The sequence below is a fragment of the Scardinius erythrophthalmus genome (genome assembly GCF_964197995.2).
Source record: "Scardinius erythrophthalmus genome assembly, chromosome: 25".
NCBI lineage: Eukaryota > Metazoa > Chordata > Actinopteri > Cypriniformes > Leuciscidae > Scardinius > Scardinius erythrophthalmus.
In genome coordinates, this window is record NC_138245.1 from 20204603 (window position 1) to 20222985 (window position 18383).

The 18383-nt window shown below is 37.3% G+C and overlaps 1 protein-coding gene across 1 annotated transcript in view; it reads right to left on the reverse strand.

Annotated features, from left to right (window-relative positions):
* Positions 1 to 18383, reverse strand: part of pik3c2b (phosphatidylinositol-4-phosphate 3-kinase, catalytic subunit type 2 beta) — a 45378-nt gene that overhangs the window by 6739 nt on the left and 20256 nt on the right. Inside the window, exons 13-25 of the mRNA XM_081358447.1 lie at positions 15951 to 16073; positions 15321 to 15488; positions 13802 to 13913; positions 9058 to 9200; positions 4554 to 4742; positions 3943 to 4036; positions 3666 to 3760; positions 1997 to 2177; positions 1631 to 1738; positions 1437 to 1529; positions 1203 to 1332; positions 591 to 727; positions 193 to 362 (exon numbers count right to left, since the gene is read on the reverse strand). Of these exons, the coding sequence (XP_081214573.1) occupies positions 193 to 362; positions 591 to 727; positions 1203 to 1332; positions 1437 to 1529; positions 1631 to 1738; positions 1997 to 2177; positions 3666 to 3760; positions 3943 to 4036; positions 4554 to 4742; positions 9058 to 9200; positions 13802 to 13913; positions 15321 to 15488; positions 15951 to 16073 (1743 nt within the window). The remainder of the gene's footprint in view (positions 1 to 192; positions 363 to 590; positions 728 to 1202; positions 1333 to 1436; positions 1530 to 1630; positions 1739 to 1996; positions 2178 to 3665; positions 3761 to 3942; positions 4037 to 4553; positions 4743 to 9057; positions 9201 to 13801; positions 13914 to 15320; positions 15489 to 15950; positions 16074 to 18383) is intronic.

Genomic DNA, 18383 nt, shown 5'->3' on the forward strand with positions numbered 1-18383 from the left:
GTTCTAAATTATTGTAAACCACAGCTTCTTGGGTCTTATTACTTTATTTGGTTCCTTTGGGAAGAAGAAATGTGAAAGAGGTTGTTGTAACTCAATATTTCTTAACTGTTCTGAAAGACAACAGTTGCAGTGATCAAAATGTGGGGCAGAGGAACTCTTTCTTTCTTTTTCATGTTCTTTTTGTGCTCCTACCGTTTGATGTTGCCAAACATCTGTGCATGTCCCAGGAACTTGCCGAAGTCAATATGGAACATGTGTCCACTGGTCTTTAGCATGATGTTGTCGTTGTGGCGGTCACATATGCCTAGAATGTATGTGGCCACACAACAACCAGCACACGAATAGATGAAGTTTTCCACCGCCTGTGAAAAAGCAACAAACCAACAGAATTAGTTTTTAACCAACCACTTTGAGACACCAAGGAATTGAATTTCCAAATCTCTCAATACATTTTCATATTTTTAGGACAGGCAAAATAAGAAACATGATGCAACCCAATGCAACTAAAGCAGCTATGGACTGACATTTCACACATACCATCTGGTTGAGCAAATTAGTCTTAAATGTAGTATAATGATATTATACAGTACCTTTTCATACTCCTCTTCAGTCGGGTTGTGTTTCTGCAGCCAGTCCGCCAAAGTCCGGTCCTTAAAGGAACCAGTTACTCCATGCTCAACCTGGATCTTCCTCAGGGTTTCTGCACTTGGAATCATCTCTACCATGCCTACACAAGGGAAATTAGGAGTTATGAAATGATTTCCATTCCTCAGAAATTCACATTTTATACAGTCATAATAACACCGTTTAGATCAAGTCTATAGAGTGGAATCAAGGATTTAGGGAAAAAAAAAAAAAAAAAAAAAAAAGTCACAAAAGTGACAAGTGACAAATGCTCCAGAGATATAGATAAAAACATTTATTAGTTTAAACATTTTAAAAATATATATATAAAACAAGCCCCTGAAGGTGATGTTTAAATATATAAAATCTGAAATACTCCAGGTATTGAAAAGGTGATTTAATATTTGGCATAGGGTCATTCACAAAATGTGTTTCCATATGAAAAAAAAAAAAAAAAAAAACCTCAAAAGAAAGAAATGGCCCTGAAAATGTATTCTAGGTGGGAAAATACTGTAGTGAATTTCAGACACTAATGAGTTCATAAACAGAAGTCTTAACATTGAAGAATGGATGTTTACCTCTGCCCCGTCCCGTAGAGAAGCAGCGAAAGATGACCATCCTCATATCAAGTCCCTCCTGGATCCAGATCTTATTCATGATCCGAATGATCTGCAGCGTCAGCATGTCTTGCCGCAGGTCATCTCCAGCCTGAGTGAGAACACACAACCATAAACGACCAAGACAACGCTTGAAAACGCATTGCAATGCAGAACCGCTGATCCGTAATGCACACAGACACGTGAAGGTGGTACCTTAAAGATGACGTTGATGTGGTCTCCCAAAGGATCCTGGTTCTGGAACGAGAGCTTGAGGGGCACTGCATTAGAGTTGAAGTAGGAGCAAGACTACATGAAGAGAATGAAAGACATGTTTTGTTTCTTACATCTTGACAAGAACAATACAATGACTTAAAAATGCTTGATATGAAGACACATTCAGTAATTACCTGTATGTTGATGCCCGTGACGAGAAGGCCTGGGTTCAGAGGAAGTCGACAACTGTTGTTCAAACAGAAGAACTGTTTGACCTCCTCTAACCCCTCACGAAGAATAGCCTGAAAACCAGACAAACCACGATTAGTGTGCTGACCAGACGGTCTGGAGAATGTTAAAATGCCCCTTAGGGATCAACAATCAGTCTTTGGCACAGACTTGTTCTTTAAAGCTAAAAATAGTGAATAACTAAATGAGAAATTTAGAAGCCGGCTCTTTTTAGCAAATTATTTTTGTAGGTCATAATTGTTCTCATTAGAAAAAGGCACTGATTGGACCTTGTGAAATACCAGGAGTAAATGAGGAACAGTGAAGCTGACCTGTCTGGATGAAGGGGAGGCGTCTCTGACCCGCTGGGCTAGCTTAGCCAGAATGTTGACCAGCCAGCCTTGCCGATCAAACTCTTCCCTTAAACCTCGACCGGAGCAGCAGAGAAGAGCAGCCAGCAGATACTGATACCTCACGCTAAACTGAGAGTCCTGAAGAGTATCTTTCAGCAACCTACAAAGAGAGCGACAAAAGAAGTAGTGTATTTTAACTGATGGTCCAAACATCCTTAGAGCAATTCATTTCCTTTTGAAGGCATTTTCTATAGATTGCACTAACAAGAGCAATTTCTGTTTAGATTGGAGCACAAAATGTGATTTTCTTTAGCAAAGAAATTTTAATTGACTATTAGGAAGCTTTATAAAATTGTACATTGTGACAATATTTTTTTAGAACACTTAAGCACACAATTTTCTTTACAGTTATGAATTTGGTATTGTCCTAATATTTTTTATTAGTAAAACTTGTTTTTATACAAAAAATATGAATTATATTAACTTAAAAGGCAGCAGAAACATATGCTACAATGATATATAAATTATTTATTAAAAAAATGTGTAACTTAAAAGATAAGTAATGTTTCCCCTTATTAGTAAAATATGTAGTTTAAAAATAAAATAAGAGGCAGTGTAACAAATTCTAAAATGATGTATAAATATGTTATAAAAAGGTAATAAAAATTAATTTTTAGATGTAAGGTAAGCTTATTCTGTAATAAAGCAACATACACATTCTTAGTTTAATTGTTCTGAAAAGAATGTCACATTGCAAAAATCTTTATTTTTATTTTCCTTTTAATTTTAGGAGTAAAATGTAACCGCATTCATAAAGGCTTTGACTGCTCCAAGAAAGAAAATGACTGCATTTGTACAACAGGTGGAGCTGTTAGCTAATTTTATACACACTCATGCAATCAGTGTGACACAGTGATAATCTACATGTGCATGACTTTAGTGTATACAAAGTACCAAGCATTCCAGGTGCTGACAGGTCAAAGATTCAAATCTCAACACACATGTGCATCAGTTTAAAGGGTTAGTTCACCCAAAAATGAAATTTCTATTGTTACTCACCCTCATGTCGTTCCAAACCCGTAAGACCTTCGTTCATCTTCGGAACACAAAGTAAGATTTCTTTGATGAAATCCGAGGTGTTTCTGACACCACATAGACTGCAACGTTATTACCACTTTCAAGGCCCAGAAAGGTAGTAAAGACATCTTTGAAATAGGCCGTATGAATACCGTGGTTCAACCTTAACGTCATGAAGCGACGAGAATACTTTTTGTGTGCAAAAAAATTATGAAAAAACGACACGTAGTGGTGCTCACGTGAACAGCCTCGGAGACTGACATGGAAGAATGTTAAAATTGTTAAATAAAGTCGCTATTTTTGCACACAAAAAAGGAGCTGTCAGAAAGCTCTCGGAATTCATCAAAAATATCTTCATTTGGGTTCCAAAGATGAACGAAGGTCTTATGGGTTTGAAACGACATGAGGGTGAGTAATTAATGATAGAAATTTCATTTTTGGGTGAACTAACCTAACACTGACAAACCTGAATGTGACAGTATGAGGCAGCATGACCCGATTTCTCAGTATATGTGCTCTATAATACATGCGCACCGAGTTTCTAAGTATAATCAGAGAGTAGAGGACACACCAGAAGAGGTAGTGAGCTATGCGCACATCCCCGATGGCCCTCCTCAGCAGAAAACGCACAAGGTGACTGTCCAGATAACACTCGTACTTCAGCGCCTGCACAAAGAAAAAGAGTTAGAGAGCAATTTGTTAGATGGGGAGGGAGAAACCAGAGGTTGAGAGAACAAAAAGGACGGAAAGTAAAAAGAAAGACAGGTAGGATATAAACAGATCAAGGTCAATGGGAAAGGAGGGAATAGAGCATAAAAGGAGGAAGTTGGATACAAGGCCTTTGTTACCTGCACTAACTGAGGAAGGAAGTCCAAAAGCTCAGGATCAGAGATGGAGTCCATCCACTGTACAGCCGTCCGCCTGCACTCCTGATCTGGAAACCTGGTTTAAAGGGGATGTTAAACCAAAAAAATGAAAAGGTGGTGCAATAAACTGCACTATAAAGTACAAACTATGTATTAACATGAATAAAATAAACTGGATAATAACTATAATATGACTGCACCCGTATATATTTTATCCAATATATATCAGTCATTTACAGTCATTATCCAGTCCAAGCTGGTTTAGGTGGTTGATCAGTTGGGCTACCAGCCGATTAGGTTAAAGTTAACCTGGTGAAGCATCTTGGTCAACCTAGTTGGAGCTTGTAGATCAAACCTGGTGGCTCTTGGTTGAGCCGATTTGATTTAACACTAATACAGCTTTTAAATCATGTTAGTAAATGTCGAAAGATATCTGCGCTCCACATGTGCTCTGCTGGACAAATCTCAAATGTCAATTCTTCATGGTCTACTCAAATCAGCCCGACTGCCAGCCGCTGAAGGACAGTCAAGCTCTGCTTAGCCTCCAGCTAAACAACGGAGCAAGCAGTTGCCATGGTTACCATAACACTCACGTGGCATTCAGCAGGCCTAGCGCGTCCAGGTGGTTCATGCATTCCCACTGGCGGAGCAGGGCGTAGATGTCAGGCAGGCATGCCCACTCCCAGCTGGGTGCGCTGGCCAGGACCAGAGGCAGACGACTGGCTTCCGCATGGCAGAAATAACGCTTCTCCCACAACAGGCGCCGGTCCTCCGGAGTCAACCTAGATAAAAGAACCAAACAAGATATTTTAGCATGACTTTTTATTTTTATGAAAACACCATTAATTTGTCGGTTTATTCCATGTTAGCACAAACAGTATACATACTTGCACAGCAGTTATAGACACACATAAGAGCTTAAGTATACTGCAAAAATGACAATGCTATGCTGGAAGAATTTAATGTTTCCAGACAAGCAACCATAGTTTACACCTCACTTTTGAAAAAATTCTTACAGACATGCGTTTGAACGGTAGTTTAATTATGAGGGATTTGTTTTTTTCATTTTGCCCTTTTCATAAAAATCAAAAGCACCTCAAAAAGGTTTGCAACCCGCCATTCTACATGCTATCAGTCAAAAAACATGATCCGCCAATCTGATTAAGTTATGTGCAAACTTTCTATCTAGACAAATATGCTGCTAATACAGCAATTAAGACAGTAAAGCATCTCCAGGAAGGGATCTCTGCGTGGGCTCTCACTGCAGTAAAGGATAGAAAATAACCACACTGAATCTCTTGGTAATTTATGATGCATGCCTACTTCTACACTGATATACTAAACCCTGAGGTCCAAGTCTGGAGGTAAACACTCCAAAAGGCTTTAGTTAAGGTAAACGGATCTATTTTCATGAATAATATTTAAATGCATAGAGGGGACTGAAATCAACTAGCTATAGCCTGTACAAATCATCATCAGCACACAATTCATGCTTAAACACATATAATGATATGTCTAGGTCCTTCATGATGCTTATCTCATCTCTTGTTGGATGTCATTTGTTAAACATACCCACTTATTCGGCAATGTTTAGCTACCATGTTTTTCTGCTTGCTTATGAATTCATGTTGGGGAGTGGCTTCTCCCTCTAGGGATGACAGCCGTAGGGCAGGAACCCTGGATCAAATTACCTCTGCGCCTGCTGAGCCAGTCATCAGACAGCTCAATATACTGGGGGAAGGGTTGTGAATGCTCAATACGGTCACACTCACACTCTTCAACATGCAAGCATGACTGTCATTAGAAGACTACATATCCCACAATTCACAAGAGGCTTGAGTATTGATTCCTGGCTGCAGCTGCCTAAAGCAACCCTGAGGCCTTTCTGCAAATCAATCGGTAAAGAAAAGGACAACCAAATAGCCATGAACTAATGCTAAATTGAATAAACCGTGTCATCCTGGGACAAAAAAAAAAAACAATGTGCAACAAGACATACATCTAGATTTGCACAGTTTCTGAAGAAGCTGTGGGTTGTGCTTGCTTATTTCAGACATTCCACTATGAGGTTTTGTTGCGAGTGGTTGTCAGGGTGTCCTGAATGTTCTAGCATGTTACTATGCAGTTGCTAAGGTGTTCTGGGTGGTTGTATTTTGTAACAATTTAAGTCTACAATTTCAAATAAATGCTGCTTTTTTATATCCAAAGAATCCTGAAAAATCAGTTTCCACAAAAACGTTAAGCAGCACAACTGTTTTCAACATTGATACAATACAAAACTTTTCTTGAGCAGCAAATCAGCATATTAGAATGATTTCTGAAGGATCATGTGACACTGAAGACTGGAGTAATGATGCTGAAAGTTCAGTTTTACTAATCATAGGGATAAATGACATTAAAAGAGAAAACCTTTGTTTTTATTGGAATAATATTTCACAATACAACTATTTTTGATCAAATAAATGCAGCCTTGGTGAGCATAAGAGATCTTTAAACATCTTGCTGACCCCAAACTTTATTTTTTTTCTTTTCTTTTTGCCCCTTTCATCATTCTTGAGATGTAAAATCAAAAGTCCAAACACTTACAAAAGGCCACTAAAAAGACGAACAATGAGCTATAAGTCATATCTCTACCATAAAGGGTAATTTGAAAAACCCTAACCCAAAAATGAGCATTAGTAATTGGAGCAAACACTTCTAGAATCGATAAACTTCATGAAAACGAAAAAAGAGAAAAGTTGAAACATTAACTCTCTGCTAACACAAGTCAGATCATAGTTTACACCTGGTTCAAACGCTCAACCTTTGAACCGAGAGCTGGATACATTTTATGACTGAATATTTCCATGCTGGTGTGGCTCCATGTTTTAAACTGTTGCTAAGAGTCGGTCTCTGCAGCAAATGTTTCAGAGCTCCACAGAGGAAAAACAGCAGAGAGAGAAGGAGAGGAGGAACAGGGCCAGCTGGGGAGGAGATCCACATCAGCTGTCTAAAGCTGACAGTAACAAAGTGAACACTGTAGAGCACCAAGCCCTGCTGAGCACCAGATATGTCCTCATATTCAATCATAGACAACAGAAAAACAAAACAATGCCTGATCCATTAAAACACAATTTTTACATGCATATTATAAAAGACAATTAATTATATATTAATCTATATAATAGAATTAAAATATAATATAATCAATAATATAATAATAAAAAAAATATATAATATAACTATATAATATGATTTAAATACACTACCATTAAAAGGTTTGGAGCAGTAACATTTATCAATGTTTCTGGAAGATATCTCTTATGCTGCATTAGGGCTGCATTCATTTATTAAAAAAATATAATAAAACTAACATTGTGAAATATTAATACAATTGAAAATAACAGTTTCCCCCTTTTAATATTTAAAAACGTCATTTATTCATATGATGGCATAGCTCTAATATGCTGATTTGGTTGATTTAGTAAAATTTCTTGCAAACAGTTATAATGTTAATCTTTTGTTACATTATAAAAACGTATTTACGGTCACTTTTGATCAATTTAATGCATAAAACTATGAACAAAGTATAAAATTACTTAAATGCATTTGCCCCAAACATTTAAACTGTATATTATATTATAAACTCATAATAAAACAGAAATTATACTATATACACTATATTTTAAACATTTGCATAATCTTATTATATTTAAAGGTATAGCGGAGGATCTTTCCGAATTTTAGATAAGACCCGCCCTCTCCACTTTTTGAAAAGTTTGATTGATTCACCAGAATGATTGACAATTAGGAGGACCAATAGTATAGGTGATCCACCCGGAAGTAAAAAATCCTCCGCTACACCTTTAACATACATTTAATTCTCCAGTCTTAATGTGTGCTTGCTCCATTTCCTGTTCTCCTCACCCTCCCCGCCGCCAGGCAACTGTTCTCACATCCAGACCTATCCAACTCCACATGAACGCCGCTATTCCTCCCACAGTCATTTGAACGAAGGGATGAGATGGGCGAAGCAGACAGGGTCAGAGGACAAAAGGAACTAGGCAATGTTGTGTTTAATCCCTCCAGGAAACAAGGAACGATCAGACACCGACTGCTACAGCAGTATTTTTCATTCTTTCTCTTATGTGTCTGATCAGCTCCTCAACATCCCTCTGAGCTTGTGTAACCTCGGTTCCAATGCAGACATGCCGCATGAAATCCCTTTTCCGCTCTCAAATGAGCGTGTCGCTAAAATATGAATGATGAGTAACGACAGCTGAATCTGAATTTGCATGAGTTGGTTATTTGTGGTTGCAGCTACACTTAAACCATCTTTATCCTGTACCTTTATAGATGTACATCAACCCACTGCATTCTCTTTTGTAGCAAAAACCTAAGAACCATGAACTTGAGAACCATGAAGCTTTCTTACGTCCTCTTTCACCAAAGGTTTTCAGGGAATGCTAAATCAGAATCAGCCCAATGCAAATAGAAGCCTCAGTTCAATCTGTTTGTCATATAAAGCAGAAAATATGGACTGAACTGCTTAATATGGATTAGTTTTACAATCTTTTTATGAACTTTTTATGAAGCGTTAAAGAGGTACAGTAGCTATATAGATTGTCAATTGGAAGAACAAATCTCTCAGATTTCATTAAAAAGATCTCCATTTGTGTTCCGAAGATGAACGAAAGTCTTCTTATTTAATAAATATTAAGTAACTGGCGTAAATAACGTGGTGTCCGTTAAACGCGTGTTGTTCTGATATGAGGACATTAGCGGTTTCCTTTTGGTTTGCGAGAGTGGTTGACGCTGGTGCAGAGTTTACGTTTCCAGCCCAGAATTTGGTGGAAATTCATAGAACGGTTACAGATTGGCTTTGACACCAGCACAGTGTTGGTAGAAAAGGGGCAATATTGTCATAATCCAATAAGGGATACACAGTGTTAGTTAAGGTAAGTATTACAAGGTATATAGAGCCTTTGGGTGCTGTGAGAAGAGAATTTTTATTTATTTTTTCCCATTCAAGGAAAAATCTGGAACAATGCAGTAAATGATAATTAGATTAGATCAGGATGCAGCATTTGCTTTAGGATAATCAGAGAGCCAACTCACCAGAAAAGGGACTTCTTGTGCAAGACATCCTGTAGCTGCCTCTGGCTGACCTGGTCCAGGCGCGAGAACTCGTACTGGGGGCTGAACTCTGCAGGAGCGGGGGTGCTGAAGCGTACTTCGAAAGAAGAAGTGGGGAAGTCCACCTGAACAGACAAGGAGAGTTTTGTTGAAAATGAGCCACTGCTTAACAATGGAGGGTGTAAAAGCACCCAGGAGAACGGTCAGCTATTAGCCTGAAATGAAAACTAATGGCAAAACTACATCTTTATTTGACTTTTTACAGCATTCCTCAGACAAAATGCATAGATATTAGGACTGGGCAAAAAAGCTAAAACATAATATTTTTCAGCACTTTGGTTAAAAACAAAAAAAACAACTTGGCAATATTCGGAATATCTTCATATTTAAGAGGAACCATCAAACATGGCAAGTAAGATTCAAAATGTTTAAATGCATGAAATAAAATAATCAAATTTAAAGTAACAGTAAAAATATAGTTAAAAATAAATTGTTTTGTTAATAACTTTATCACAGTGTTTTATTTAAATGCACTAATATAACTACTTGTATATCTTTAGAAAACATTATTAGCGTGTACGGTTTTATGAAAAATATCATGCAGGGACCGTGAACATTTTTGAACAGTGCCACAAATGTATTATTGAAATACATGAATCATGGAAACAGTCAGTATGAAGGGATTCACAGAAATGTGTTGGACTAACATATTTTTGCTTCTGGATCTATATAAACAACTTCAAACTTGCAAGACAAAAGGTCTAAACAGTCTAATCTAATGACTAATAGTCCATTGAGATTATCACGATAGTCACAAATGTTGCATAGTCATCAGAAAATGAATGCAAGTATTTCAGGAATATTTGATATATAACAGCCCTAATAGTTACCCATTATATTGTTCATGGAAGGGTTAGGGGTAAAGAAAACAAACCGCAAATCACAGGTAAAATTTTCTCCAGCTCATGGTTATAAAAGAAGGGACAAGAGTGAAAGGTTTAAGATCCTAAGGAAACCCTAAAGTTCAGTCACGGCTGGCATCAGTTAACAGGAGTGCTGAAAGCAATGACAACCGCACCATGAACAGCTGAGGCCTTCACCTTAAACATGCCAAGTTAAATACCACGAACACTAAATGTTAACAGAATAGATTCAACATACACTGGGTACATGTGGTTGTGGTTTCATTATTTCTTGATTTCAAATCCGTTTTTGTCACTGAGCTTAAGAAAACCATAACAATGAAAAAAGCTTTAAATGATAGGGACTGCGGGTATGTTTTCACACTTCTGTCAGTCCGGGTTGAAATCAGTCCAATTATTATTGCCATATGCTTCTCAGCATCACACTTCATCCATTAGCAGAACAGAACACAGTACAATAATGAATACCGAAGCCCTTCATCCATTTCATGACCTTCGCACCAAATGTTCCCCACTTAAGGCAAGTCTGTTCACTCGGCAGCCATCTTGATAGAACCCCATGGCAGCTATTTTCGAATCAGGCAAATAAACTTATTTAGGGCAGACAACGCATTTAACAGTTTTTCAAGATTTTGCTTCAATAATACATTTCAAATCAGCAATAAAATCCAAAATGTTGCACATTTACCTTGAATCAGATAACCAACCAAAAAAAAAAAAAAAATGTAGGGGTGCATCAATTTGACTTACTCTGGCAAACACTTAAGTCGAAAATGTTAAGGTGTTATGAAAATTATATACTCTTAAGGTGGCCTTGGCAAACTTCAACAATTTCATTTCAAACAGTCTCATTTATTAAATTTGTTGTATTCAGTTATCTAAATTAATATAACAATTTAAATAATCATGTAAAATAAAAGTAGTTTATTACAATAGAAGTACCAGAGGTACATATCAGCTTCAAAATATCAGGCCTTCGATTATTGTCCTGGACAAAAGGGATCTTGACTTGGAGTCAAAAACCAAAAGTCTAAAAAAAAATTTAAAAAAGTAAAACACTAAAAATCTGACAATTATTATATAAACAAACGATATTAACAGCAATTTCCCCCGTAAATATTACCACAAGTGGTCTGTCTCCTCCCCCTTATACTGTGTAATATATGCATTGCAGTTTATGCCCATTTATAAACTGTTAGTAGCTTGCAATAATGAATTACTTGTCTTGTCAATTAATAAAGTAGGAAGTGGTTCAGCATGAATATATTGAACCACTAAGAACTTCAAAGAACAGTGTGAATTGAATAGAAAGAATGTGAAAAATGGGGTCAGAGAAGAGCGAGAGAAAAGCATCAGCGGATAGGACAAGGAGAGAAGCTAAGGGGAGCGAGCATACGTTAGGCAGTTTTAACGAGCCCCAGATGTGTCATCAGCCCCAGATGCGTCTTGGCTGTGGGGCGTTTTGAAAGGGCAGATTGCGAGGACTTACTGAGGGAAATCTGCCACCTCAAATGCACTGAATAACCCCAGCACCTTAATGAGGGGCAGAACCTACTGAATAGGCCCAGGACCAGGCTTCGCTCCCAGTTTAAACTGCACAGCCCACTGCCCTTAGACAAAGCCATGCCATTCGGGCACAAAAGAGCCCTATTGGCACTGCTATGGGCTGGCTTGGCACCCTGAGATTGCAGAAAGAAGAACAGGGATTGTATAGTTGAAGGCCTGTGCGGAGGGTGGGAATTTCACAGAGGCCCGGACAGAGTGAAGAGAAAAACTATGCGCACATTATTTACCACACAGATTCAGAACAATACCAGCGGGGAGTGCTGTTTACAGAGAGCGGCGGTGAAATGTCACGTCTGAATGTGTTACAGGATATTCATGCATGTGGAGGAACTGGTGACTCAAAGGGCCGAGGGTTGTCTGGGATGACACGTCTCAGGTGTTTGTAATGATTGTCTGTATGTGTGTGGTTAAATTGTTTCCTGTACTGCTGCTTAAGCTACATTGCCATGTTGTTATTTGGGATTAGTTTGTTTTTGTTTTTTGTAAAGAAATTCATCTTTTTATTCAGCAAATATGCATTCAATTGACCAGAAGTGGCATCTTTTGTAAAAATGTAATTGTCTTTACCATTTCAAATAAACACGGTTCTTTCCATTCAAACAAAATTAAGCAGCCCACCTGTTTTCAACATTGATAAAAAGATTTCTTGAGCACCCAATCATCATTATTATAATGATTTCTAAAGGAGTTATGTGAAACTGAAGACTGGAGTAATGAAGCTGAAAATTCAGCTTTGCCATCAAAGGAATAAATTGCATTCTAAAATATATTAAAATAGAAAACAGTTACTTTAAATTGTAATATTTCAAAATATTACTGTATTTTTGATCAAATAAATGTAGACTTTCAAAAACAAACCAATTAGTACTGTGAATTTTGACATACTACTTTTGTCAACATTTTTCACCAACTATATAGTAGGGAAGTATGCGATGCAGATGCAGACAATTTTACGGTTCACGGTACTTAATTCCTACATTTCCACTAGCAGACTGGCCCAACCCTATTACTGCCAAAGTTATGAATCCTGCAAACAAGGTCTAATTCTTGGGAAGGTTCACGTGTTTGCTTTAGGATGTCAATAACTTATGTAACTTCCTGAAGATAAGAAATTCAAAAGGGTGAACATTTTCAAGTATAACATTATCTATATTTAAGTTATTTGCATGTGCATTTGACCTTTAAGTGTGTTTTTAATGAGTCTTGATTCATTCTACTTCTGTATTTACTCATCTTTTACAGTAATCTACTTTTCAATGCACCAATTCTGCTCAGGAACCACAATACACTTTGAAAGAAAAGAAAAAAAAGAACAAAAAACCCCCTTGTTTGAGTGTGTGTGGGGTTTATAGGCCGTGTTAGACTTGCAGAAGCTGGCCTGTTCCAAACACCACATATGTTTTACTGTAGGAGGTGAGTATCAACAGTACTCTAGAGCTTAAAGAGCCTGTTTTCATGCCCTCCAATATTACATGCACTAATAAGAAATATGTAAATGGTTATTAACTGTAATATCTTGAATCTATACATGTTATTTTGCAACAACAAAATCATAAAATGTCTAGTTGTGTTGTCAGACTATTTCCTGAGCATTTCATTTTGCCTGTGGCTATTTAGATGCATATAAAACATCTGTATCCATCTTTCCCTCTCTCTCTCTCTCTCTCTCTCTCTCTCTCTCTCTCTCTGCAGAGCTACCTGACCTACTTTTAGGACATTTTGCAAGGAGCGGGACAGTTCCTTTCTACATTTCCACTAGCACACTGGCCTGACCCCATTACTGCCAAAGTTATGAGCCAAGCACAGAATTTACCTTTATTATACTCATTTACATATAAATCTAAGCATACATAAGCATGCCTTCAAAAATGTACTGCTCGTCAATTATAAACATCTTAAACCTTAAAGTTGTCCATGCATGTGTCCTCAATAGTTAGCTTTTGTGAGCGTGTATGCATAAATGACCTTTGAAAAAAATATGAAAATTAGGTGGCGGGTTTGTTTTGAATAGGAAACCTCGTCCTTAAGGTCTGATAAGGGCCTATTTGACACACTGCAACCTCCTGGATAAAGGACAGATCATTTAAAAAAATAGGGGGAGAAAAACTATTGTATGGAAAGTGAGAGTGTTGTGAGTTTACAGAGAATGTGGGTGAGAGAGTTATCTGTAATGAAGCAGGACAAGCAGGAAACTGTTTACTGTATGATTACACATTGAATTGAGAATAAGGCCAAACCTGAAGGATGACGCTATCTGGCTGGCTGAAGTTGGGCGTACTGGAACGAGCATTTCCACTGGCGGGGGTTGAAGGCCAGAGACCCAGCAGCTTCCTCCCACACGTCAGAACACTGAGGAAGACGGAAAAATAGGGTGCAGGGTCAGAAACACCTAACATCCGCTTATGGATGCGCAAAACAAGCAACAACAGGATATGGACAAAGATGGAGTATATAAATACATACTTGACCTACCAAGTACATTCTTGTTTATATCTTACAGGCAATGGTAAATATTTTTGCTAGTTATGTTCTATGGGTCCTGCAAACAAATCTTTAAGCAAACATGTGAACCTTCCTAAAAAATAAATAAATTAGGCAACGTCAATAACTTATGTAAGTCCGGCTGGTTTTTTTAAACAGTTCAAAGTTCCTGAAGATGGTAGTCAAAAGCACGGAAATGTTCAAGCATGACATGATGTAGATTAAGTTATTTAGTTGGACTTGCATGTGGCTATATAATGTGGGTTCAATGGGTCTTCAAACTATTAAAATGTGAATGATTAAAATCCACGATCTGCAATTAAAGAAATAATGTATCGTGCTACAGTGCATTCTATCAGTTGCAGTTCTGGCGCCTTCAACCCAACATACATTTACATCACGTTAACTCAAAGTAGGGGTGGGTGATATGGCAAAAATATCTTATCACGATTTTTTTTTATGTTGGTTTTGCAAGTGACTGAGCATTACAGCCGAACTAATTTACCTATTTTAAAAACAGAGCCTTAGGTAACAAAATATAAAAAAGAAAGGCAGACATTTAGGCCAAAGTGGCAAAGAAAAATCTGTCATTTTCTTTGCTATTAAAAATTAAGCACAAAAGATACACATTACACATACACAACTTCACACAAACCAGATATGTGTCTGTTTATTAGATCCGTGCATGAGGTCTTAAAGTGACAGCAGCCTAATAAACCTGCTGCCATTTGTAATTAACGTAAACAAAAGACCAAGAGAATAACTTATAATTTACTATTTATTATGTGAAGTCTATGTAGCGTTACATTTTTTACATTTGTTTATTCTATTTCTTACTTGAATGCTAGTGTTAAATACACCAAGTGGAATGAAATAATCAGTGCTTTATTTTACATTCCAAAAAAAAAAAAAAGAGAAAAAAGAAAAGGATATTTTCGCCATAACGCCCACCCCTAACTGCATACTGTTATCTACTTCTAAATGCACCATTTCTCAAGAACTGGAATACACACAACAACAAAAAAGCACTTAGTTTAGTGTGTGTGGTGTTTGTAGGCCGCGTTAGACTTGCAGAAGTCGGTCTGTTCTGAACACCACAACTGGATTGCTGTAGGAGGTGAGTATCAACAGAACTCTAGTGCTTAAAGAGCCTGTTTTCATGCCCTCCATTATAACATGCACTCATGCAATCATCCTTAATGACAAAAGCACACAAAATGTGACAGTCAGCCAGCAATACAATTAAAAAAAAAAAAAAGACAGATCCTTGCTTACTGTCTAAAGTTGAATAAAGGCATGGTGACCCAGCCCAGAGCTTCAATGCTGCGTTTCTGCTTGCTCTTCTCCTCCGCACTTCCAGGGGGCGGTAGAGGGGTGGCATATAGCATCACAGTCAGCTGTGACTCCCTTGGCAACTGGTTGATCTGGACGGGGAAGCAAACTCTATATATTGAAAAAGATAAATTAATAAATAATGCCAGTCACAACCATGTTTTTGAAATGGCAATGCATTTTCGTAAAAACAGTTCGTTTTAGTTTGCTCTAAAAACTAAGAACAAGAATATAAATGCAACATTTTGTTTTTAAACGCCTACACCTGGAGTTATAATAGTACATGCACACCTACATACGTGTACCTAAATATATTTACTAGGATGGAGAAAATAAAATAACTGTCTACTGAAATATAACAGAACAATAACAACTCTACAATGAAGGGGGCAGAGTACAAAAACAGTCACAGGAAGTGGAGATGGATGAGCTATTTTCAAATTTGACATCTGAAGTACTTGGTAAACAAACTAAGATCTAACGTGTTCAAACATTAGGCCATTTGTTTTTTTAACCTCAAAGAGATTGTATTCATGGGACTGTGTATCATGTGTGGATTGGCGTCAGGCTCACCTCTGGTCCCACACTACCAGGTGGAAGAGATATTTGCTGACAGACTGTTTACTGGTGTGCTGGGGGGCACACAGTTCCACCCCACCGTGGGTAAGAGAACAGGACAGGAAGAAATTTTCATAGCTGTGGATGTTTGTGAAAGAAAGAGAAAGAGGGTGAGATCAGCAAATGGCATCAAAAATCTAACAGAAGCCAAAAAAAAGTGGGCCATTAAATCACCCTTTCCAGAGAGCTGCTAACATAACCACAGTGACCAAATTCAGCTGAACTCAGAAACCAGTTCAGTTCACACCAGATCAGGGTGTATGATTCATTCAGCCTGGTTTTATGAACTAGATTGATAGATTCCTCAATCATTCTTTTAAGACCGATCTTTTTAATTCACAAATCAGAAATAGCTACTTGACATTTCAGCATTCAGACTAAAATTTAATTCTGCTGTAATTTACCTCAGAATTCATGTGGACTATGCTTATGACACACTGATGGTCATTTTTTTTAAACTTAAACTTCAGTCCCCTTTCGTTGCAGTTGCATGGAAAAGATTGAATTTTTAAAACAATTGCCATTAGCGTTTTCACGGAGGAAAGTCATTTGGATAGTGAATTAATTATGACAGTATTTTTATAGTCAGGTGAACATATCCTTTCAATTTCAAATGAATCATCTTAAAGCACTGGCTTTAATATAATATATATGGTGTATGATTCAGGTGAGCATGTTTCCATTACTGTGACTTTTGACCATGAGAAATACGCAAAGTCATAAGTGACTAGCATGACTTTAACTTTATGCTTTACGTAGGTTGGTAGTTAAAGGGTTAGTTCACCCAAAAATGAAAATTCTGTCAGTAATTACTCACCCTCATGTTGTTCCAACCGCGTAAGACTTTCGTTCATCTTCGGAACACAAATTAAGATATTTTTGAGTATTTTTATATTTTTTAAATCTGAGTGCTGGATCACTCCTCCACAGGCTTATGGACACTATAACTTGCTGGCCCAGAAAATGTATAAAGACATTAATCAGGGTTTCTGCAGGGTTTGGTCAGTCAAATTTAAGACTTTTTAAGACCTTTTTATGACCATTATGATTTAAATTTATGACCTACACGAATTGTGAAAAATTCATTAAAATTCCTTTTAAATTGTTTTTTTCTACTTTCATTGAAAGTAACAAGATGTATTATTTAAATGCCTAAAGACAGCTCCAACGCCTTCTTACCCAGTATGCAATATGCTTGATACTGATTATTTGCAATGGGCTTGAGCCAACTACTAAACACACCATCTTTGAGCCATGGCTCGTTAAATGTAGGCCTACACTTTCCCATTGTGATAGACCGGGAGATTTCAGTTAGGGCTGGGCAATATGGCCAAAAACAATTATCATGATAATTGTTTTATTAGTCAATATCGATAATTATCACGATAAATGTCAAATCAAATTTCTTTCAAGTTTAAAGGCAGACTGTTGCTTCTAAGTGCAAGTTGTAGAAACCAGAGCATTAATTGTGGTTTTAAACTAACTTTACTCTTTATTGTCATAAAATATAAATGACAAACACTTGCTAAAACAGGTGAACATTTCACAAATCTGAGGTCTAGGACATTCAAACATTTGTCGTTTGTACTTAACAAAAAAAAATATCTTTATTGGGAAAATAATTACTTAGTTTCTGCATGTGCTAATAGGGGTCAAGTCTTGAAACAGGTTTGTGTTGCCTAACTTTGATGGCACGTATCTTCAGGAAATGTATGAAAAACAGTAGCCTAAATACATTATTAAATACTGTAAATATTCCATTAGTCCTTTAATACATTATCAGCACTAATAATATAATAAAATTCAATATGTATATCCCACATGGTGCAGTTAATATTACTAGGCTAACGTTAAAGTAATCCATGATAAATGATGGGAGATTGTAGACGAAAAAGCCTTCTGACTGTATCGTTGTGCAGAGTTTCTCCTGTTGGTCAGCGCGGTTTCATCTGCCTTTAAACTGGTTTAAATCACCGAGACAGTGTGTTCTTCGCTGAATTCAAGCACTTCTCACTGGATCTTGTGACCGAGACCGATCAAAGTAAACGCATCAGTTCTATTGAGCTCGCGCTGCGCAGCCTGCGCTGCCGTTTGGACTTGGAGCCGAGCGGTTAAATGGTCCGTGTGGCGCGCGTTTCAAATGAGCGTTCCGCTTTTGTCGCATTTAACCTGTGCATTTAACATTATGCCGCCAGCGCATTTTCAGGGGGAAAAGGCAATGGTAGAACCAACGAATGAACGAGCATATAAATTTAAGACGTGGCTAAATGAAATTTATGACCTTGTATGGAGAATCCGGACGTTTTTATGACTTTTTATGGCCTAAAATTCTTGTTAAATTTAAGACGTTTTATGACTTTTTATGACTCCGCGGAAACCCTGTTAATA